Genomic DNA, 21935 nt, shown 5'->3' on the forward strand with positions numbered 1-21935 from the left:
TTTGTTGATTGGACTGGGCAGCACCATGGCCGATAGGCCGTCCATGTACCGACGGAATACCGCGGTGACCCCTCTTTCACAGCGAACCGTTTCAGTGTCCATCAATGGGTCATTATCTGAATTACCTTCCGGATGGACTAGTGCTGTTCAAAGCGCTCGGCCGAAGGCAACTCAGCCGGTGAAGCTACCACCAAGTACTCTCAATGAAATCATTAGCCATTTGACAAATGATTCGCGAACATTGTCGGATCAAAATGGCCAGGCAGAGCCACCGGTTTCTGAAAATGCAGCGCACAAAGCTTTTCTGAGCAGCGACGCTTGGCCAAGGTTGGGGGATCCTCAGCCCCATTCGCAAGGTCCGCTACTGCTACTGTCCAAATTGCAGATCGCCACTTGTATTTACAAGAATCATTATAGCTGTTAAGCAGGTCGATATTCGCAGCAAATTGTCGGGTATCGTTCGTAAGTGATCGTTCTTCCGAGTGGCGAACCTTGGCCTGCTGGTCTACATCTCTGACGGCGATGAATTAGCGTCGAATGCATTAGAGCTTGACGATCTCAACTCTCGAATTCGGCAACTGGCTGCAAAACTGCGACTAACAGATCCGGAAACCGAGTTGAAGTTGGCTGTAAATTCGGAGGACAGTGACGCTCCTGCGACGGATGGCCTACTCACAAGCATCATCGACCCCGTGGTACCCTTTTCTTCAAGTGAGCAATAAATACAAATTGACAGCGCTAGATTATAACATCTTACATATGAGTTGCGATAGTCTTTCTTACTGAAGTTCCCAGGCTTCGGTCAAATGGGGAGCGAGATGGCTCGGAATTGCCATCTCCATTGATGGCTGTACCTCAAGAGAAGTCGATAGAGGTGTGGGAACCCGGTGATCTTAATTCCTTCTTTTCCCTTCACTAACTGCAACATACTAGCATGCTAAATTCCCCGGCGTTCAAGAAACCCCGCTCTCCCTCCCCAACGGTGTCGCTCCGAAAAGAATGCTCTTCCGCGTGCTACAGAGCCGAACTCATCGGCGGAAGCTACGGCAAAAATTCATGAAGACAGAAACCGAATGTATTCTCATGGACTGCTTCTGGTATATGTTCCTTCATTTTTGGCAACCGAAAGCGCATGTCGACAAGGACAAATTATTCGCACGTATCTCCCAAAACTATGTACATTTACTGCTAAAAACGGGCTCTAAGGAGAAGGATGATTTCTGTTCTGTGAGTCTGCAAGAAAGGACAAGTTTAGTGAGGCGCTTATTCTTTTATTGATGTTCAAAATTAGTTGTTTCCCGACGTAATGAGTCAAGCGGTGTATGTCAGTTTTTGCGAATGCTTCCCCGATTCTATCAAGCAGTTTGACGAGGAGTTCCAAACCAACCTCTGCGACGTCTTATCGGAATGGATGAATGGCCTTAAGCCAACATTTCCGACGAAGTGGAAACAGATTGGACCGATTGTTAATGGTAGCAGCTCAAAGTCCGAGCTAAAAGTGGAAGGACAAGGAAATGGCCAAGGTATATGATGTGGAATGGTGTTATGGCTCACCACGGTAGTCTAATTCATGTCTCTTCGAAGAGCAGAGTTTCTTAGACGAGGTGATGGGCAAATCAGAAAGCATGCATGGCGATCTCTTGAAACAGGATGCTGTGGTACTGGCCCTATCTTACCAATTCAGTGGTCCATGTATAGAAAAAACTGATATGTGCCCATGCCCCAGCCATCTTGCCCAATGGGACCTGGTCCTCAGACGCATCGTGTTTGGTTTGACGCCAACAGGAATTCCGGCATTGTTGAGCGATACCTCGGAAAAGCGGAGCGACGGACACTCAAGATCCACCGAGCGGAAATCATTCGCGAAACTTTACTCAACGATAACCCGACCTATCGTCAAATCATTCTGGAATCTTTGCGTCGGTCCAGGAAGCTGCAACGCACATACAAATTAAGCCAAGAAGAGGCTCAAAGAGAGAAGAACAGGCTACTGCAAAGCTTGAATGAGCAACTGACACGTGAAAGGAAACGGATCTGGAAGATATTAGCGAAACCAGAGCAGGTGGAGCCCACCGCCGATTTATTCTTTCTATTTTTCTAAAGGATGTCTTATCCTTTACTTCAACTCTTTGTGTAGGTTAAAGCCTCAGCTGACCAGATCGTTGACGACATACAGAAATTGCGCGAAAAGACGCCAACGATAAATCTTAGCAGATAGAGCATTGCAAGGCTAGGCGACTTATTGGAACCTGCTCATGAGTTCAATTTAATTGACTCATCCCGCTGATTATGGAGGAATATATCAGCGAATGTGATATGAGATAGCGCGCGTGAAACAAAAGACAACTCACAATAGCCTCTAGGTACGCTCGTAAGTGCTCTGGATCATGATCTGGGTACATGCCATGCCCCAAGTTCGCAATGTATCTCTCTTTCGTGCCGAATTTTTCCAGCATAGTCGCAACCTCCTGCTTGATTGTTTCCTTAGGTGCATACAACAAACTTGGATCGGCATTTCCTTGCAATGTCACTCGCCCTCCAGTGCGACGTCTAGCGTCGACTGGGTCTATTGTCCAGTCCAACGACATAATATCATACTCGATATTTGGGCTTGAGAGAGATTCCAATGCGTAATGCGCACCACGTGCGAAGACGACCATGGGAGTGGAGGCGAGATCAGGGTTTACGTCGCGCAGGGCGGCACGTACTCGCAGCGGAATTTGCTTCAGGTAGGGCAGGGAAAAGGTGGCAAAGTGCGAGGGAGAGAGTTCACCAGCCCACGAATCGAAAACCTGCAACAGCTAAAAGAATCGGAAATCATCAGGCCCTGTGCCAGATGCTCTAGAAAAGTAGGATTACTCACTTGCGCGCCGGCCTTAACTTGCGCGACTAGGAAGTCCACCACAACATCCGTGATCCGCTGCAGCAAATCCTTGCTTTCCTCAGGCCACTTCACCAACCATGCCTTCGCCTTACTCAATGTTTTGCTGCCACCTCCTTCGATCATATAGGCCATTAAGGTCCATGGTGCTCCAACAAATCCAAAAAGTGGCACACGGCCATCCAGTTTCTGCCTTGTCAAGGTGATAGCCTCCAACACGTATCGCAGGTCGGTCTCTATATCCACCTTTGTCTTCAAGCGGGCTAGGTGAGTCGGATCTACCAGAGGGTCAGGAAAGTGCGGTCCTTTTTTTTCAAGCATTTGTACTTCAAGTCCCATTGCCTGTGGGACGACAAGGATATCGCTGAAAATAATACTGGCATCCAACAATCCAGCATAACGGTCAATAGGTTGAAGTGTCACCAGGCATGCCAGGGAGGGGTTCCGGCAAATGGTAAAGAAGTCGTGCTGGGCACGGACCTCACGAAACTCTAAAGTACGACAAATAATTCAGACTTTACATTGCAAATCACTGCTGATCCTTCTTGTCCAACAATTACCTGGTAAGTACCGTCCCGCTTGTCGCATGATCCATACTGGCACACGTTCAACGCTTTCTCCACGCGCAACCCTGAGTATCAGGTCATTTTTGAGAGGTGGAAAGTCCTGGTCCGTGTAGACCGGATATGGTTTGGCAATATCGTTACTGACCATGTTGCCGTACAACATTTCTGCAAACAATGCTGAGATGGTGCCAAGCTGTTGCCGTTGCCGTGGCAACAGTGACGAGCCGATGACATCGATCGCGGAGTGCTTCAGAGTTCTCGATAGTCGTCGACCTGGTACAGCTAGATTTCAACGGACAGTATCGAAAGGCTCACCGACCCATCTGGATAAAGCGGCGGACATGGAACTGGAAGAGGAGACGGAGGCAGAAGGCATTGATTATCGGTGTTTGCTGCGTGGCAAGTAAGCAAAGAAGGGTCTTGCAAGAATGTCCGCACTCTCCCTTACTGTATATCACGCCAGCCAGACAGCACTGGTACGAGGTACAAAGGACTTTGCACCAGACGGATCTGAACGGCAGAATAGCGCTTTGGTGGAGTCCCGCAACGCACTATATCAAGTTTTACGAGAGGAACGGAGAGCATCCAAGTCTGTTCATGCTATGCGATAGAGAATAGCATAAGCTCGAGTATCTAATGCGAGTAAATATGCGTGGAGCAGGAGAACCCTTAGCGAAGCAATATGGCACCACCACTCCAAAACCGCTGAGGTGACGCTTCACCGGGGCACGCACTTCCAGGTTATAGGGACTACCGTCGACAAAACACTCCGCTTGTTACCAGAGGAAGCTCTCTTCATGCTTGAGCGAAACGCCTTGACGCTCCGGTATCTTGGTGGAATAGTATCGGTGCAACATGGCTATAATCTCTTGTTGGATGACGCCGGAATGAGTATGAACGTGTATCAGGTACCCTTCTCGATTTGACTGCTATCGTCATTGTCATAGCGACGTAGTTAATGTGCATGACAGATATATGCATACCTTAAACGACTTGGATACATCGTGCTCCGAAGTCGGCCAAAACCCACTGTACCCCAATATCACAGCCCCGTGATGGCAGGTAATAATCTACCAACACGCAGCTCCATTCCTTCCCTCCTTCACTACTGACTGTGGTTCAGTCGTACAATATGCCAGAGACTTTATCATCAGATGGATGCGATGGCTATTTGGCCATTGGCTATCGCCTACTTGGCCATTAGTGAAACTAAGAACTTGTCGACTTGCTGGTGTGTATTGAATCAAACTGGATGCGTCCATGAAAGGGAGGCGGAAAAACTGACCCTTCTCTTAAACAGGTGACATCTACAAGCAACTTCAAGTAGTGCCTCGCGTTTCCATTTCCAGTGTGTCACGTCCAGTATCAACAAGCACACTACCGTTTATCGTATTCGATGTTTACAAACCACGGACCGGCTTTCGCAAGTCGAATCCCGGGCCTCCGAACTTTCGAGTGGTGGCGCAACGGTAGGTTGGCTTTCCAATGTGTCCCCGACACACTTTACTTAACCGCATTGACTTGGTAAAATAGTGCTTCAGATGGTCTGCCAGATTATAATCTGTTACGCAACCTTTTTGATCACACGGAAGAGGGTGTGCAACTCAAAGTTGGGATAGTTGACGGTGGCAATGTATCATTTCTTTCTCTCTATGAACCAAAGCCATCACCTTTTTAGCTTACTACATACATATGCTTATGCATTTTAATTACAATATGACGATATACTCAATTATGGTGACATGCGAGAGTCGCTAGGTTTTCTCACAGCCTGATGCACACTTCTGAGCGCTTCTATCCACCTTTTCATATCCTCCTCAGAACCCGCACATAGTACCATTTGTCTTTTAGGCAAGACCACTTTAAAACAGAACAAGTGATTTTTGCCTTGAGGATCGATTTCCAACACGTCCAGAACCGATCGCAGCGGAATAAGACGCTTGACAACATACTCCTAAGAGTTTAATAAGTAGAATTGAGTACGATAGGTAACCCTAGCAGGCTCTGACATGCCGTATTGTGAACATACCCCATCATTCTTGTACCCAAACAGCCTCCCATTTCGTAAAACAAACCATCGTTTCTTCCACCCTTTCTGCGTTGCAAGCTTCTTGTAATTGTTTGTTACTCGTTTTTCCAAGTACCCTTGCATCACGACACGATCATCATTCGCAGATCCATCTACAGAGGCCTCTCCCTCTTCATCGGCATCGTCGTCGCTACTCGATAGCTCCGGTCGCCAGTTGGACGGAGTTGAAGCAATGGAGGTAGCTTCAACTGGGGTATATTCTGCAGTCGGGGATCGTTGTGCGTGCGCAGCGGGTACTGCATCCAGCGGCGGTGAGCCAGAGAAGCGCATTCTTGCAACTGCTCTTGAAGGGGCGTCGATTTGAGTTGGTGCAGAGGGTACATAAGGAATTACACTGCTAGGTGTTGAATCCGTCGCTGATATGGCGTAAGCACTGAATATGGAGGAAGGGGTCGTTGTCACTGTTAGGAATGAATCAGCCGTACCGACAGAGTCCTGATGTGAGGCTTGGGAGCTACTGTCCGCTGTAACGTCTGGACGAGGTGACGGACCATTGGTGGTGCTTGTTCGGGTTGCGGGCCGGACGGGACTTGAAGGAGCCGTAGAATTTTGTGATGGGCCTTGCATGATAAAGCTATTAGTCAATCAAACATAGCCGTTAATGACACGCTCAGGATCTAACCAGTATGAGATGAACCCGTTTGAACAGTCAGCCCGTCATTCCGCGTCCCAGAACTGGACGGCGCTCGACTTGCGTCAGCATGTGCTTGCCGTTGCGCGGTCCGAAGCACCCGAAGCCACTCTTCCATGTCCTCTCTTGACAATGCCTGCACATAATACGTTCTTTCACGGGTTACTAATCCGAAGACATGCTTCCGTTTCTTCAACTCCACTTCCGCAATCGCATGTATGTCCTTCAAGTCGATGATTTTCAGCAATTCATATTCCTGCATGGAAAAAAGATTCTCATCTTATGCTTCAAGCTGACAAGAGATGACATGACCATATTCTTTACCTTATCATTTTGATAATATGCAAACCTAGTTGGCCGCAACACAAACCAGCGCCGCTTCCATGTCTGGCAAAAGAACACATTGAGGCTTAGAACAACGACCTTCCAACAGCCTCCATCAATGTATTTAGCAAACACCAACCCTTCGCTTCTCTCCTTTCTTCATCAAGTAACCACTCTTTATGGCTTGTTGGTTTCTCAAAGCGCCGTCTGCTTCAGCTAAGCTGTACTCCGCCACCCCTTCGGAGTCATCTGCATCATCCGTAGGCCGGAGTCTTGGAGATTCCTCTTCATCTCTACTAACGCCCAGCTCCCCTGTTACCAAATCATCTGTCGACTCCTCTGTGTCTGAAAACGGATATCGAAGGAATTCTCGAGGCTAAATATTTCCATCATTTCAAATTTCAGCTCGCTGACGGGCAGAGTCCGAAAGGTCAAGATGCTACCTCATCTCCAGAGACGATGCGCGTGTGTCCACTTTGATCCCCGTCACCGGCTTCAGAGGCCCCAACTCCTGACAATGTTCCTGCGCTCGCTGGTTGACCTAGTAAGGAAAGCGAGGGAGAGTCAGAAGTAGCCCGGACAGGCAACACACAACCAAGGTCAAAGTCGTGGGTTTGAATATTCGACTCTGACAACGAGCACTCACTCATACTACAAGCACAGCCGATCTGTCACACTTCTCACACTTCCCGACCAGCGCACACGCGCTGCCTAGCGATTTTTGAACGCGCGTCGATAGGTAGCTGTCACCAACGCACACACAATGCAGACACAGCTGCAGCTGCAGAGACAGACGGGGGGTTTGTCCGTCAATCGTGTTCGTGCACTTGAATTCCGGGGAGGCACACCAGAGCGGACGGCGAGTCGCTGTTTGGTGGCTTGTTGGTTATACTAAGCGTCACACCATGCGCAGCCATCTGGGTTGTTGCTGTAGCAACAGCCAGGTCAACGTCTCCCCCAAAGCCCCACCCTTCCGCCCAGATCATCCACAATACATCACACCTTACCATTCACAGCAAAAAAAATGCTACGAACATCGCTAAATCTGTACGCCAAACGCTCACTACGAGTGCACCATGTGCAGCTGTCGGTGGGTTAATTAATATGATTTCGTCTAAACGCGGCGCATTGTGACATGTGGTTTTCAAAAGAGCAAAGCATATCCGGTCCGTGCCTATGCCAGTGCGTCGGATACTGCGGTGAGCAAACTGAAATGTTTTATTATTGCAAATGTCACTTAAGTATCTCTAAACTGGCTTGTTCGGGTTTGAAGAATTTGAACACACATTTGGAGCAGAGCGATCCAGAGGTGTATGATATCATTCAAAATGAAATGCGAAGGCAGCGGGAGAGTATTGTCCTGATCCCTTCCGAGGTATACTTGATTCTATCTGAGGGGGGAGATGAGAGCATATGCGATGCTGAGCTGAACATCCGACCTGTTGTCCTTAGAACTTCACTTCCCGCGCTGTCATGGAGGCTCTCGGCTCAGTCATGCAAAACAAGTACTCAGAAGGGTACCCAGGAGCGCGATACTACGGTGGCAACGAGTACATTGACATGGCTGAAACACTTTGTCAGCAACGTGCTCTTGAGGCGTTTGGACTGGACCCTGCAAAGTGGGGTGTGAATGTCCAATCCCTTTCTGGTGCACCCGCGAATCTCTACGTCTACAGTGCATTGATGAAACCTCACGAGAGGCTGATGGGACTTGATCTTCCACACGGTGGCCAGTATGTTGATCTTGATGTTCAGAGACGGTGTGGTGGCCGTCATTGACCGCTTGAGTTTCCAGCTTGTCTCATGGTTACCAGACTGACACTAAGAAGATCTCGTCTGTATCTGCATACTTTGAGACACTACCATACCGTGTCAACGAGAAGACGGGCATAGTCGATTACGACATGTTGCAGAAGACTGCGACTCTTTATCGCCCGAAGATTCTAGTGGCCGGTGCCAGTGCTTATGCGAGGAACTGGGACTATCAGCGAATGCGCAAGGTTGGATTCTGTCATTTTACTCGAAACAATGACTGGACAAACTTAGGTCTCAGATGCCAACCTACAGATCGCGGATAGTGTTAACGGGTACTTGATGGCCGACATGGCTCACGTTTCTGGTAGGGCGACCAATGTGTGATAAGCCAGGACAAAACTTAATCTGTGTAAAACTTGTCGCAGGTCTAGTTGCTGCTGGAGTCCTCCCATCACCCTTTGAATATGCGGACATTGTCACCACCACTACTCACAAGTCCTTGCGAGGACCGCGAGGGGCCATGATTTTCTTTAGGAAGGGAGTGAGAAAGGTCGATAAGAAAGGCAAAGGTAGTATGTCATGGTTCCAATTTGTAATTCAGAGGCTTATATGAAGATTCTGGCAGAAATAATGTACGATCTTGAGGGCCCAATCAATTTCTCCGTCTTCCCTGGCCACCAAGGAGGCCCGCACAACCACACTATCACGGCATTGGCCGTCGCTCTTAAGCAAGCGAAGGGGCCTGAGTTCAAGGCATATCAGCAACAGGTCTTGCGTAATGCCAAACAATTCGAGGAAAGCTTTGGTGCACTGCAATATGATATGGTGTCCGGTGGTACCGACACACATCTATTGCTACTGGACCTTCGCAGCAAGGTATAAGACTGTGGTTCAATGACCTCTGTATATTCAATCGATCTAAACCGGTTCTTGGACCTCTAGAACATTGATGGAGCGCGAGTGGAGCGGATTCTCGAATTGGTCAACATCGCTACCAACAAGAACACGGTTCCTGGTGATAAAAGCGCCTTGATTCCCGGTGGCTTGCGCATCGGTACGGGATATGTTGAATCTCAAGCCCTCATGTGATTGATTATCTGATTAATTCTACTCTAGGGTCTCCGGCAATGACCAGTCGAGGCCTTCAAGAAAAGGATTTCGCACAGATTGCCAAATTCATTCACCGAGGAGTAGAAATAACTCGCGAGTTGAATGCTGGCGTTTCAGGTACGCTATCTTCGAATGCTTGAGCTCATGAACCACGCTCATGTCCTCCTCAATCGTAACAGGCAAGAAGCTCAAAGACTTCAAAGATTCGCTTGGAGATGGATCAAACGTTACGCAATTACAGTCTCTCAAAAAGGAAGTCGTAGATTTCGCGAAACAGTTTCCCACCGTCGGCTACGAACCAGCGGAAATGAGATACCGGTAGCCGATATATACAGCTCTGACATTAATAATACAGAAGCCACATATAGAGTTGACGTAAATACACCCCGACCCCACCATTTACTACGCCCATGCTTTTCGTTTTCTTCGCCATGAAGTTTCGTAGTTTACTGGCAGTGCATCGTAGTCTTCATTCGCGTTTCTTGCATATAGAAGGTGGGAAGCCTTTTCTAAAAATTGAGTAAGGTTGTCCTCCACCTGTCGTGACTGTTCAGCTTGTTTGGCACGTAAGATCGAACTAGGTTCATCATTCTCATTTGATATCTGACAGAGGGCCAGCGGCGGCAACACATCAGAAACAGAGCCATGACCTAAAATGAAGCACGGACAAACCTTATTCGCAACAAAGGTATGTGGACTTGGGAACGGCGGTAGATGTGATGGTATAGACGAAGGTCGAGGTGGAGGCTCGCTGACGTACTTAAAGCGGTCTTCCTGAAAGAATAATGAAGAAACTGGATCTGGCTTGACAGTCTTGTCGGCGTAGTCGGATACAGACTCTACAAAAGAAGGTGAGATCGCATATCTGAGCAATATTTACATCCCGCGGATTTCTGATACATACCTATCCGGCCCTTTTGCTTCAAAGTATCAACGTACGCGGCCAAATCCCCAACATCCAATCCCATATCCGCCAATCCCAGCCGTACGTCATTCAAGTTCGGCTTTGTTCGCGTTGAATGCTCACAATACATATGTATGCGAGTAAAGAGCTCCTCCATATCTGCCACAAATATGTCAAAATGCGCTCTTTTTAAACAACGATAGCCGGACGCTATCAGCACAACATCAGGCCTTACACAATGCGTACACTTCTGTAAACATGTCCAAGGACTCTGCCATAGTGCCGGTAAACCCCGTATCCTTCAAAATTCGTGCAATGACTTTGGTGCAGGCTTGAGTTTCAGCCTTTCCCATTATGTGCTTGTGGCTGGCAAGCAGGCACGAACTGCCCTAGCGATCGTCCCGACTGTCGTTATGCGAAGCGCTCCAATGGACCTGGGAGACCGCAATACGGAGTGGAGCAGTAGGTAAAGGAACTCGGTGCGAATATGACAACCGCTTGGAATGACAAGAAGATAACCGCGCAGACTTGAAAACGAGAAGTCGCGCAAGGCAATCCGGTGCCGAAGCCTTGAAAGCAGCACCTACAGGTTAAGGGGGTCTGGTTGTTGCCATGTCACTAGCTGGCACAGCACTGCCTACGTAATGAAATGCACGTGATCCCGCTGCGTCCACCGCTCGACTTCCAAGACCTTTCGTCACGATCTTGGATGCTCCCATGGCGGCTCCTCTTGCAATAACCCCCTCGGTACCTACCTGGCACACAAAGATCTTGAAGCGCCTTGCGGACCGTGACCGTCGAGAGAGGGAAGCTTTTGCGGACTTGTTCACGGCTCGTAAGTCAACCATTTAGGCCGTTGTCTACTTCGTTCTGGTCTTTCGAATGCCTTGATAAGAAGATAGTTAAACTATATACTTTATTATGATGGCCCGTTCCAGATAATGCCTTTCGTGATACCCTGTCAAACCTTGAGTCGAAGCTCAGTTCACTTCGTATCGAGCATGCGCAAGCAGTCAAAACAGTTGCCGCGGTCAAAGACTTTGGGTGAGTGGCAATTTAGAAAATTGCTGACTGGCACTTCGCTCTTGTCACGGACTCACTGTATCCCTACGCAAAAACAAGATCTGCGGACTCAGCTCAACGGTTCGCAGAGCTGGAACAGCAGGTGACTTCTCTCAAGGAAGAACGCACCGAGTTGTACAAAACACAGGGGCAAAATGCGCAAAAGCTGTTAGAGCTTATGGAGGCTTTGCAGAAAGGGGATGGGAAAATTGCTAGCTTGGAGGAGGAGTGAGTGCATCATGGTATCACTTTCACCGTGCTCGGTCAGCTGATATATTGCTAGAAACCAGACGCTCACAACCAGTCTCGCAAGTGTTAATACCCGTTTACGGGACTTGCAAGAACTCATCCGGGAGAAGGATCACGTCATACAGGTTTGATTTTTACTGCTCTGTTGATGCAAAAATCACGGTCTTTAACCAGTCCCCAATCACATCCTGTGTCGTAGATACTGCGTGATGAGCTTGCAACACACCAATTGGAGCTAGTACAGAGGGAGGAGCAGTTGAAGGAGAAAGAGGAGAAGCTGAATAAGCTTGAATCGGAGAACAAACAATTGATCGAGAGATGGATCCTCTTGAAGCAGGAGCAGGCTGCAAGAATGAATGAAGCGAACGAGTTTGTGGCAAAGTAGGGCGAGAGCAGTTGTTGGCATGCAAGTCGACGAGACGTATTTTTGACTGAAACACACGTTAGCGCTCTCAAGTCTAAAGCGACATCACCTCCAGTATCGCGTCAGACATCAGCGGCAAATGTCTATGACGATCAAAGGTCGCATTCTACACTGTAACGCCGAGCTCTCCGCCTTGTCTGACCCTGAGTAATTAGTCCACAGCCAGTTGTTCGCACATCACTGCCTCAGGCGGCGGTTAAGAAGATTGTGAGTCGATAGCCCCACATTTCTCTTTATTGTCGATACATACTAAAATACATGCAGCATTCGCACGACTCTGAGATAAATTGTATTCAGATTAGTCCTGACGGCTCCTTACTAGCTACCGGAAGCAACGACAAAAAGGTCATACTTTACGATGCTAAAGCAGGTATGTTATGTGAAGTGCCTTAGACGTTCCTCGGGATCCTGGCGTTATGGTAACTGTCCGGCTTAAGGTGTGGTCAAGGCTACTCTATCAGGATCACTACAGGGTATAATGTCCTTGGCCTTCAACAATGGAAGTGAGCTGGTAATGGGCACCTCCAACGACAATTCTGTTAAGATTTGGAACGTGGGAACGGGCAGGCTGAAGGTATGATTGCAATTGTGCTTGTTGAATACGACCTTCGCGTTTTCTGTGATTTGTAATTGATATGTGTAGCATACATTGACTGGTCACATCGGGAAAGTCTACGCAGCCAAATTCACAGACTCAAATTGCGTGGTAAGCCCATTCAAGATGCGTCTTTGCATTGTTACATATGCTGAAGCATTGGCAGATCTCAGGCTCTCACGATCGCACGATAAAGATATGGGATTTGGCAAAGGGCTTTTGTGAGTGCCATGATACTTCAGCATTTTTTATCTGTTGAGCTGTCATTCATATCGCTGATAGGCACCAGCACAATTTTCACATTGTCCAGCTGCAATGATCTGACGTTGCTGAATGGCGACGGGTATGTATGACTTCAGCGGTTATGACGCCCACAGTATCTTACACAGCAATGTTTGGGTCTTATATGTTCCAGCACTGTAATCGCCAGCGGTCATCTGGACAACAACATTCGAATATGGGATACGCGATCTGGAAGTTTGGTTCGAGAACTTACTGGTATCCATCATGGGCAGATCACTAGTGTTACCATGTCACCAAGTACGATCCCCTATCGTCATGTGCTTGCTGCGCTCTGGAAGACATTGGAGAAGACTAAGACTTTTGCAACTCGTAGCCCAAAACATCCTGATGACAACTTCACGAGACAACACGTTAAAGTTGATCGATTTGTCCACTTACCAAACGGTTGGGGTTCTATCGTAAGTTGCAGGGATTACCTTCACATGTTATCATCTGCTCATCTTTTGTAACTTCAGCCACGATCAATTCCGACCTGGAATGAACTGGCTCAAGTCCTCGTATAGGTAAGGTGATGTCCATATTTTTGAGGCTGATGTTCGCCACAAGCCCAACAATCTTCGATGTACACAAATCCAGCCCAGACGGAAAACATATAGTATCGGGGTCCGCAGACGGTTCTGTTTTTATTTGGAACGTCATGACGGGCCGAGTAGATAAAATTTTGAAAGAACACAAGTACGTGTATCATTCCCGACTCTTGTGCACAACCCCGGAGTTGAGCTGATGGATACATATGCGCCTACAGGTCTGCGGTATGTGGAGTGGTCTGGAGCCCCCAAGGAGGCAGCACTGTGTATTCTGCAGAAAAGGACAAGACCGTAGTCTTCTGGGGTGCATCAGCCTAGTAAAAAAGAACATTGCTGCGTATAGTTATTAGATTTACTTTCATATTTCTTGAAATGCGCGGCTGAGGAAAAGTTCCTTCCAAGGGAGATTCAGCCTCTTACAACTAGGCTAAGCCCATTATTAAAGTTTTCGCGCTTCTTTGGGGAGGGAACGGCTTGGTAAGGACACAGCCGCCTTCTACTCTCCACGACCTCCTCCGCAGTAGCATGAGTTTAAGACTATAACAAATAGATTGGCCCCTCGAGTCTGTCATTAGCCTTCAGTGTCATGCAGCTTTTGTCGACACAGCAACCACCTGCAATGCCCGACTTCTCAAGGGTCAGTGTAAAACAATGCGTTCCAGACGACTTGTGGCTCGTCATTTTCAGCCTGGTTGCCCACGACTACAAAGACTTGGTAGCGGTCTCGCAAGTATGCCGACGTTTTGCGAGGTGAGCAAAACAAGATTGTCACGTTCTCTGTAGTGTGAAAAAGGTCCTAACTTGATGCTCTAGACTAGCTGCCGTCAACCGTTGCTGGTTCGAGGCGTACAGGAATGTTTATCCTGCACTCCGCTCCACTTATTGTGGCAATGACTCTGACTGGAAAAGAAAACTATCTGCATCGAGAACCTGCATAAAGAACTGGGAGCAAATGGGACGACGTCGTACCGGACCTTTGATTACAGAGGTCATTCCTCGACACGAAATTGCGTCCCGAGTGTGCTCTTCGCACTTTGAGTATGCCAGCGTCATTGGAGATCACCTCTTAGAATTTCCAACAGCAGGGAAATGCGCTAGTGGAGTCGTTGGTTTATCTGTCATACATCCTGTTTCTTCAAGGACGCCTGATCAGACAATGGGCTCCAGTGTACTCTTTGCGGAACTCTCAGGCTCAGTGATCGGTCATGTAACGTTTTCTTCAAAATTGGTGCTAAAGCTCTTGGATTCAAAGCAAGACTTCTTTGTGTTGGCCGACGAAGATGAAACTCGGTGGACTCGGCTTGAATTTCGACGTTTATCGGCTTGTTGTGTAGATGGGTCGACAGAGTCATCGAGTTTCCTTTCTGAATTCGTCATGCCGGGGGACGTGGAAGTTTTTGCTTCTTATTCCTGGGTTTCTCACACGATCATTGTCCTGGGCATTTCCGACAATGATGAAGGTGTATGTCTTTTAATTGATGCTAAAGGCAACCTGGTGTCATCTCGGAATTATGGAAGAAATGTTAGTGCTATCGATTTCGGTGATCCGTATGACTCGGTGGTACTTACCGGTCATGAGCACGGCGGCATGCGAATTTGGGATTTTGAGACCGGAGCACCGCTCTTGTCTTTGGAAGGCTCCTCACCGGAACCTATCTTGGGATTCACGTGGCGGGAAGAACCGGAAAGTTGGCTTGGTGAATGGCGACGGCCGAAAAACTTGAGTCTAGTCACGTTTACCGATTGGTCGAACGGGTCGTGCATATGTGGAGGAGAGTTTGTCCTGTGGGATGTCGGAGATCTCTTGGCTCAGGCACGCGCACGTCTCGGTCGACGGACAGTCTCCTTGCCCCCCATCACGTCTGAAAAAATGTCCTTCCGACATCGGATAGAATTACATCCAGGCGATGATGTTGCTAGTTATTGTGTCTTGCACCCGCTGATCCTTGTTATTACGTGCCAAGGGTTTTTCGAGGCTTTGGAAATCGACACCGGTCGAAGTCTCTGTAGGGTCAAACTGGAGGTTGACGTACATAATCCTTGTCTAAGTAGCGTCATAAGAGGCCCACGCGGTGAAATTTTGGTTGCGACTAGTAATGGATTGTTTCGACTCAATGTTTAACGGCCACGGCCAGATATGTAATTCTGTACCATAGTATTCTTGCTCCTTGTACAAATGCAATATAATACAAATACCTACGCACTTGCCAGATTCGATCGTTCTTCGCTATGTGCAAATTTTCAACAGCAGTGATTATTTCAAAATATGGGCATGTAGCCATGCCAGCAATTGTGCTTGCATATATGATGATATGATTCAAGAACAAATCCACACCTTAATCGATTGATCTACAGACCCAGTAGCAACCACCGGACTTGCCTTTGCAAAATCTATGCAAGTAACAAAGTGGGAATGGGCGTCTAGTGTTTTGATACATCGCCCTGATTTGAGGTCCCACACTTTCAAAGTCTTGTCGTCGGATCCGCTGAGGAGGTACTTGCCGTTAGGATGGAAGACCACTCCTCGGATCCAATTGTCATGACCCGTCTTGAATAAAATTAAAAAGAAAGGCACAGGGTAGAGTAATAACAACAGGTCCCTTACCAAGGTAAACAAGCACTGTCCTGTCGACACATCCCATAATCGCAGTGTCTTATCACGGGATCCCGATGCTAGATATTGGCCTGGTACCCCTGGATCTTTACCTTTGCTCTGTAAGGGTTCACGCATAAGGTCATGAAAATACACAACAATTGCTCGCCGTTACATAACACCCACCTGAAACCCGGCTAGCTCTCGAATATTAGGAAACGCCGTCGTAGGCGCAAAAGCTATACACTCTACGACATGCTCGTGACCGCGCAGCTCGCTTTTACATTCGCCGGAACCAAAATCCCATATCCGTATTGTCTATGCAGATCGTGCCCTTAGAATGACGAATCCTTTCTCACTCCACACATAGCAGAATCTACCTGATCATTGGAGCAGCTTGCCAGCAGCCGTCCATCTTCACTCGAGATCGCGCCGCGAACCCAGTCAAGATGTCCAATGATCGTTCTCGTGCAATAACTACGAGATGCACATGGAGAGCGCCATCAGAATGTGTAGCGCGAAACTTTACAACCAGCATCCGCAGCAAAATCTCTCACTCCACGCACCCTGACGCAACCTCCCATATTTTTATCGTTTTGTCACGCGATGCCGAAATAATAAAGTCTCCAGTTGAAAGGAATGCCACCGACGAAACGCTGTGATCGTGCCCATATAAGGTTTTGACACATTGATAATCTGTCTGGGTATCCCATAATTTTATAGTCAAATCCGACGAGCACGACACTTCAGGAAGAGAAATGCTCTCATTTAGTCGCTACTCGCGCCTCGAATCCTGCTCAGTGACATACCCAACAAATTTCCCTTCCCATCCCATCCTACATCTTGTACCGCCTTTGTATGTCCCTTTAACGTTCGCTCAAACTCCCCCGTTTCATAATCCCAGATTTTTATTGTGGCATCTTCCGATGCGGATGCGAGGACGGAAAAGACGGGATGAAAGGCAATTTTGGTGATAGGGCTTCGATGACCGGTGAGAGCGTGTTTATGTGGCGGACGGGGTATCCAGTCAACGGAATCTGCTGATCGCCGGACAGGCGCATGGCTGACCTCTTCCTCCAATTGGGCGATTTTGGTCTCTTGCTCCATTATCTATCGAACAAATCTTAGATCGGTGTTGATTTCTGCAACGAGGAGCCGTTCGGAAACGCACACCCCCCATGGCTAGCTCCATACCTTTTTCTGCAAGCGGATAACAGACGTCCACTTCTTCTCCAATAGCCCAGAATATCGCTGCTTTCCATCCCCATTGTAGTCATTGACGCCCGCCTCTTTTTGGAAGGCATGGAAAGCCTCGTCGAACCCATTCAATCGTAAGTAGTCCAAGATAGCTAGACGACTGCCAACATCATTTAGCATTATCGATGCTATAGTGCTCGATAGTACTGGACTCACAGCTCCTCCTGCTGCCGCCCCGTCAACACGCTCATATTACGCGGAATGCCCGCTGGCAAGGGTATCTATCTATTGGTGAACTCGCAAGTGGACTGCACCAGGGATACGAGTGAGCTGTTAACTCCCTCTCTACAAGCGAAACACCGTCAGAAACTGTCATGTCAGCTAGTATTTATAAAGGAATTACCTGTGATCGGGCGTATCGTACTGAAGATTACCAGACGGTTCGGGACATGAGAAAATCGCTTGTCACGTCCAGGCTCTTGGACAACGGACAAAGTTAGCGGCACAGTCACAAGGAACATCCCATGACTTTGCCTCACCAAAGTCTTGTCGAGCAGGTTGGAATTGCCATTCGGCAGTCCGATCTTTGTCGTCATCAGCCAGCATGCCTGTCGAGCTCTTAGAGTTTCACAGGTCTATGGTAGAGGACCTCATGCCCTCCGCGGTGACTCCGCTAAAATCCTCCTCAGCACTCGCAGCGACGGCACCGCGTGGCAGTGAGGGAAAGGGCGACGGATTGCTTATCGCGGCAAAGGGCTTGGGTCTCCGACGCATTCTGCTGACGTTTCTCCAGGTGTATTCGGATCCTCGGAACTTGGTTCTACTCTTAAATACTCCATCTAGAGAAGTGGACGTATTAAGGGAAGATCTAATGGCTGCCATTGCTGCTCGTACTCCGCTAGAAGGGGCCAACAAGGTGCATCCTAATCTGTTTAAAGTTATAAACAATGAAACGCCAGCCAGTGACAGGTATGCACAGGCTATGTTCATGGAGCGTTTGGGAGTAGGATGGGTAGGGTGGGGGATAACCCGTAGGGATATTGTTGTGTTCGGAGGAAAGAATGTGTACATATGTTCGGGGTTCAACAGAGATATTTCAGGAAAAGTTAAGCCGGGCATGAAGTTCACCTTTTAAATACATCTAATATCTCGATTTATTCTGACAATGGGGTCTGCTCAGATCCGATCTGTACCGCTCTGGAGGCGTCTTGTCTGTAACATCCCGTATTCTCGTCGTGGATATGCTTAACAAAGTCCTGCCATTCGATCTGGTCCTCGGGATAATAGTTAACCATGCTCACAGGTGCATATCAAAGACCTTGATGAACGTAGCGCAGCATTTGGTCGCTTATGTGGTACACGTCACACTCAATCCTAAAGGGTCACCGAGACGTCAACAGAAGCTTTTATTCTTCGACTCTACCGCGACGAGAATAAGGTTCTCTCCAACAACCCCTGTGCTACTAAAAAAGAGCGATAACAAAACAAGAAGTCTGTTCTAGATTGGGTTTATCAAAGCTCTTTCTGACGAGCCGGAAGCCTTCACGCATGGATTCTGGAAACTTGAACGCTCGATGAAGCTCCTCTTTTTGCGGCACGTGTTCCTGTGGCCAAGGTGCTTGCTCTTGAATGGTCTTTTTAGATGCGAGATTGCTCTTCCACGTCATCCATCGGTGCTTAATTTCTTAAAACATCAGGTTCCATATGAGAGTTCACGAAACCTTAGAGGGATTAGGGAAAGTACATGTGATCGAGTCACAAGTACCCTACACTCAAAGCATGCGGGACATCCAAGCTGGTCTTGTCGACTGTATTGATCAGTGTTTAGCGGAGCTCCGGCGATCTAATCCGACAGTAAGTGGATCGTATGGTTGTGCTTTGACAAACTTCGGTCCCTCATAACGTTTTACTAGATTGATGCGGAGGAGTTTACCGTTGAGAATGCTTTCTTCCGATCATTTGATCAACTAATAAGAGTGCAGCTCGATCCTATCTGGCACCGCGTAAGTCAGAAGACAAAGCAATTGGTTGGGGACCTGAAGATCCTACGAAAGCTCTTGAGGTATTGTGAATTATATTATAAAGAATGTCTCGCTATAGGTGACCGTGCTTCCATGCGCTTTCAGCTACCTGGTGTCGTACGACTGTGTTACATTCAATTCATTTCTGGAGACAATTGTTGCAGCGAACGCTTCGGAGCCTAGTGCGGTGTTCCGTTCCGAAGCGAGCCAGAGTCAGTGGCTATTTCTTGACGCGGCACACACGGTATTATCTGCCGCCCGCCAGAGAGTATACAGGCGGGTTGTCGGGGCAACAGGAAATCTGGAGGCGGGTATTCCGCCGGGAGTTGAACCGGTATTGGAAGAGCAGCCAAAGTGGCGAGCACTTATTGATGCGTTACGAGTAATTGAAGCTGATAGGAGTGAACTTTTGGGACGCGGAGAAGGTACTTGCAATTATCTTGATTGAGTGTGCTCTCTTGTTGATTGTAGGGCTATGCTGCAGTACCCGGGCCAGTCTTGATTATGGTTGAAGGAGATCGAGCATGCACGCAATTGCGAGAAGTGTTAGCCGACTGCGACTTGACTGTTGTGAAACCTGAAGCCGAGGAAAAGCCGTTACGTGAGACCTTTACGAAGCAACGAAAAAAAGGGCAGATTCGGTCCTCGCAAAAACGCTCACGTTCCGAGGATGCTATAGATGAGACTCTTGAACAGGAGGGAGTCCTTGTTGAACACACTGATGCGCAAATAGAAAAGGAGGGCCAGCGACGGGGCGTATCTTTTTCCAGTACAGGGTCCGAGCAGCTTTTGAACCGCCTGATCCAAAAGTACTTTAGGTGGAAAGGAGGCATGTCAGCTGTCACACGTAATCTATTCAATAAGAGCCGAGCGGGCGGTGGTTCAAAAAGTGGTTCCACCAATGGTGAGCTGTGGTACAAGCTACGATGTAGCCACAATGTCAAGCATGCTGACTGTAGAGTCTTACTAAGTAGTGTCTGCGAATGAGGCGAGCCGTGGACGTGGACGAGGTGGGCGTGGTGCACCCCCAAACAAGCGACGAAGGGTCCGGGGCGGGAGTGCTTCGGCAACCCCAGAGACTGGAAGGACTCCAGATATTGGAGAAAGTAGTATACATACCACCTTCGAGCAGGAGGCGGCACAAATAGCGGAATTGTAGGTTTGATTATCGTTCAAGAACTGAAGGTTTGGCACGGCTGACGTGGCCACTGCATACAGTTTAAGTCAAGCGGACCCGGTAGCAACTGTGGCTGATGACATTCAGGAGCGGCCACCAGAAGACGAGGATGTGCTGGAGCCTGAAGCCTATTTTGGTATCGTCGATCCATCTAGCAGCATCGTAATACGACCTTACGCTAGCACGTCAACATCTTTTGCTGGAGGATCTGCAGCTAACGGTGATGACGATGCGAGAGTGTTGGAAGATTTGCGACCTAGCTATATTGTCATATACGACCCGGACCTTGGCTTCATAAGAAGAGTCGAGGTATATATGCAGTTCATTCGCTTTATCGGAACGATATCTCATACTTTGAATTTGAGGTCTTCCGAGCGCTCAATCCTACACATCCGCTACAGGTCCATTTTCTAGTTTATAGTAACTCTGTTGAAGAACAGCGATTCTTATCCCAAATTCGACGGGAAAAGACAGCTTTTGAAAAGCTGATTCGGGAGAAAAGTGTACGTGTGCAACACCTCCGTTGCGTTCGTGAATGTTCAAGCTCATTTCATCGGTTCGCAGATTATGGCGATCCCAATAGACCAAGACGGGCGAACACCTAGAGATCCAGAGGAAGAGTTCTGGCAGAAATTAGATACCCGATTAGCAGGCGGGCAGCGGATACCTGCCAACGAAAAAAATCAAGTTATAGTTGACGTTCGCGAGTTCCGTTCATCACTTCCATCGCTTTTGCACGCGCGGAGGATGACATTACGTGCATGCACACTCGAAGTTGGTGACTATGTCCTTTCTCCGCAGATCTGCGTTGAACGGAAATCAATATCGGATCTTATCCAATCTCTCAAATCCGGTCGTCTGTACACGCAATGCGAGGCCATGTCGCTGCATTACAAAATACCAGTGCTGCTGATAGAATTTGACAAGGACAAGGCTTTCTCATTGCATCTGGATCGGGATATTCGCGGGGAAATTGATGCCAGAGATGTCGGAAGCCGGCTAGCTCTCCTATGCTTGCACTTTCCAAAATTGAGGATTGTGTGGAGTTCTAGTGCAGCCGCAACCGCGGAGATTGTGGAAGATTTGAAGGTGGGGCATATCTGGAATAAAGTTCGCATTCTTGACAAATGCAGCACATTGATATTTTCAATACATCAAATAGAAAAATCAAGAGGAACCCAGTATGGATGATGCAATGGCTGTTGGAGTGGATAATCCGGAAACCATTGATAGTGCATTTAACATAACCCCATCGGTAAGTCATAATCTGGTACCTACATGTCGCTTTCAGCATATAAATGACCACCAAATATAGGATGTATTACGCTCCCTGCCTGGGATTACATCAAAAAACTACCGATACGTCATGTCAAAAGTGCAAAATCTACGAGAGCTGAGCGAGATGCCGCTTGAGCGCTGTCAGCAGCTCTTGGGACAAGAGTTTGGAAAAATGTTATATGCCTTCTTTAGGAAAAATCCCAAGGAGGAGGACATGTAAATGTAGACTTTTTGTTTCCCTTTTTCGGC

At 48.0% G+C, this 21935-nt stretch overlaps 9 protein-coding genes across 9 annotated transcripts; 5 read left to right on the forward strand and 4 right to left on the reverse strand.

Moving 5' to 3' along the window:
• Positions 1-15: 15 nt before the first annotated feature.
• Positions 16-2356, forward strand: SPPG_07247 (uncharacterized protein). Its single transcript, XM_016755411.1, has 9 exons — positions 16-356; positions 418-462; positions 532-711; positions 774-874; positions 934-1227; positions 1292-1523; positions 1585-1658; positions 1727-2062; positions 2138-2356. Exons 1-9 carry the CDS (start codon positions 26-28, stop codon positions 2216-2218), a joined length of 1674 nt encoding a protein of 557 aa, XP_016605358.1. The 5' UTR covers positions 16-25; the 3' UTR covers positions 2219-2356.
• Positions 2034-3640, reverse strand: SPPG_07248 (uroporphyrinogen decarboxylase). Its single transcript, XM_016755412.1, has 4 exons — positions 3442-3640; positions 2864-3372; positions 2352-2801; positions 2034-2283 (listed from the first exon to the last, which is right to left on the reverse strand). The coding sequence occupies exons 1-4, from the start codon at positions 3608-3610 to the stop codon at positions 2254-2256; spliced, it is 1158 nt and encodes a 385-aa protein (XP_016605359.1). The 5' UTR covers positions 3611-3640; the 3' UTR covers positions 2034-2253.
• SPPG_07249 (uncharacterized protein) lies at positions 3624-5213 on the forward strand. Its single transcript, XM_016755413.1, has 7 exons — positions 3624-3850; positions 3911-4036; positions 4109-4355; positions 4419-4509; positions 4571-4678; positions 4748-4916; positions 4981-5213. Exons 1-7 carry the CDS (start codon positions 3630-3632, stop codon positions 5123-5125), a joined length of 1107 nt encoding a protein of 368 aa, XP_016605360.1. The 5' UTR covers positions 3624-3629; the 3' UTR covers positions 5126-5213.
• On the reverse strand, positions 5058-7361 carry SPPG_07250 (uncharacterized protein). The gene is made up of 7 exons (XM_016755414.1): positions 7138-7361; positions 6935-7032; positions 6631-6867; positions 6492-6554; positions 6159-6423; positions 5477-6096; positions 5058-5401 (listed from the first exon to the last, which is right to left on the reverse strand). The coding sequence occupies exons 1-7, from the start codon at positions 7139-7141 to the stop codon at positions 5180-5182; spliced, it is 1509 nt and encodes a 502-aa protein (XP_016605361.1). The 5' UTR covers positions 7142-7361; the 3' UTR covers positions 5058-5179.
• Positions 7362-7478: 117 nt separating this feature from the next.
• SPPG_07251 (uncharacterized protein) lies at positions 7479-9893 on the forward strand. The gene is made up of 11 exons (XM_016755415.1): positions 7479-7581; positions 7643-7690; positions 7765-7866; positions 7944-8224; positions 8287-8491; positions 8559-8610; positions 8672-8815; positions 8872-9122; positions 9189-9300; positions 9363-9473; positions 9536-9893. The coding sequence occupies exons 1-11, from the start codon at positions 7516-7518 to the stop codon at positions 9676-9678; spliced, it is 1515 nt and encodes a 504-aa protein (XP_016605362.1). The 5' UTR covers positions 7479-7515; the 3' UTR covers positions 9679-9893.
• On the reverse strand, positions 8987-10833 carry SPPG_07252 (uncharacterized protein). The gene is made up of 4 exons (XM_016755416.1): positions 10496-10833; positions 10261-10419; positions 10029-10195; positions 8987-9959 (listed from the first exon to the last, which is right to left on the reverse strand). The coding sequence occupies exons 1-4, from the start codon at positions 10611-10613 to the stop codon at positions 9759-9761; spliced, it is 645 nt and encodes a 214-aa protein (XP_016605363.1). The 5' UTR covers positions 10614-10833; the 3' UTR covers positions 8987-9758.
• A 144-nt stretch (positions 10834-10977) lies between these two features.
• SPPG_09457 (uncharacterized protein) lies at positions 10978-15632 on the forward strand (the record flags this gene model as incomplete). Its single annotated transcript, XM_016757623.1, has 18 exons — positions 10978-11095; positions 11199-11304; positions 11383-11550; positions 11606-11696; positions 11771-11952; positions 12019-12093; positions 12151-12202; positions 12260-12365; positions 12433-12569; positions 12639-12701; positions 12757-12811; positions 12873-12933; positions 13006-13130; positions 13207-13291; positions 13349-13396; positions 13470-13568; positions 13639-14170; positions 14234-15632. The coding sequence occupies 17 exons, from the start codon at positions 10978-10980 to the stop codon at positions 13736-13738; spliced, it is 1671 nt and encodes a 556-aa protein (XP_016605364.1). The 3' UTR covers positions 13739-14170; positions 14234-15632.
• On the reverse strand, positions 15525-17654 carry SPPG_07255 (uncharacterized protein). Its single transcript, XM_016755417.1, has 9 exons — positions 17614-17654; positions 17427-17555; positions 17208-17370; positions 16823-17123; positions 16580-16757; positions 16394-16490; positions 16200-16331; positions 16026-16133; positions 15525-15968 (listed from the first exon to the last, which is right to left on the reverse strand). The coding sequence occupies exons 2-9, from the start codon at positions 17459-17461 to the stop codon at positions 15738-15740; spliced, it is 1245 nt and encodes a 414-aa protein (XP_016605365.1). The 5' UTR covers positions 17462-17555; positions 17614-17654; the 3' UTR covers positions 15525-15737.
• Positions 17655-17814: 160 nt separating this feature from the next.
• On the forward strand, positions 17815-21906 carry SPPG_07256 (DNA repair protein (rad1); the record flags this gene model as incomplete). The annotated part of the gene is made up of 14 exons (XM_016755418.1): positions 17815-18179; positions 18391-18513; positions 18591-18648; positions 18713-18825; positions 18908-19064; positions 19124-19272; positions 19337-19656; positions 19716-20135; positions 20206-20386; positions 20450-20717; positions 20774-20911; positions 20973-21497; positions 21571-21663; positions 21724-21906. The coding sequence occupies 14 exons, from the start codon at positions 17815-17817 to the stop codon at positions 21904-21906; spliced, it is 3093 nt and encodes a 1030-aa protein (XP_016605366.1).
• Between the last annotated feature and the right edge of the window lie 29 nt (positions 21907-21935).

The sequence above is a fragment of the Spizellomyces punctatus genome (assembly GCF_000182565.1).
Source record: "Spizellomyces punctatus DAOM BR117 chromosome Unknown supercont1.15, whole genome shotgun sequence".
Lineage (NCBI taxonomy): Eukaryota > Fungi > Chytridiomycota > Chytridiomycetes > Spizellomycetales > Spizellomycetaceae > Spizellomyces > Spizellomyces punctatus.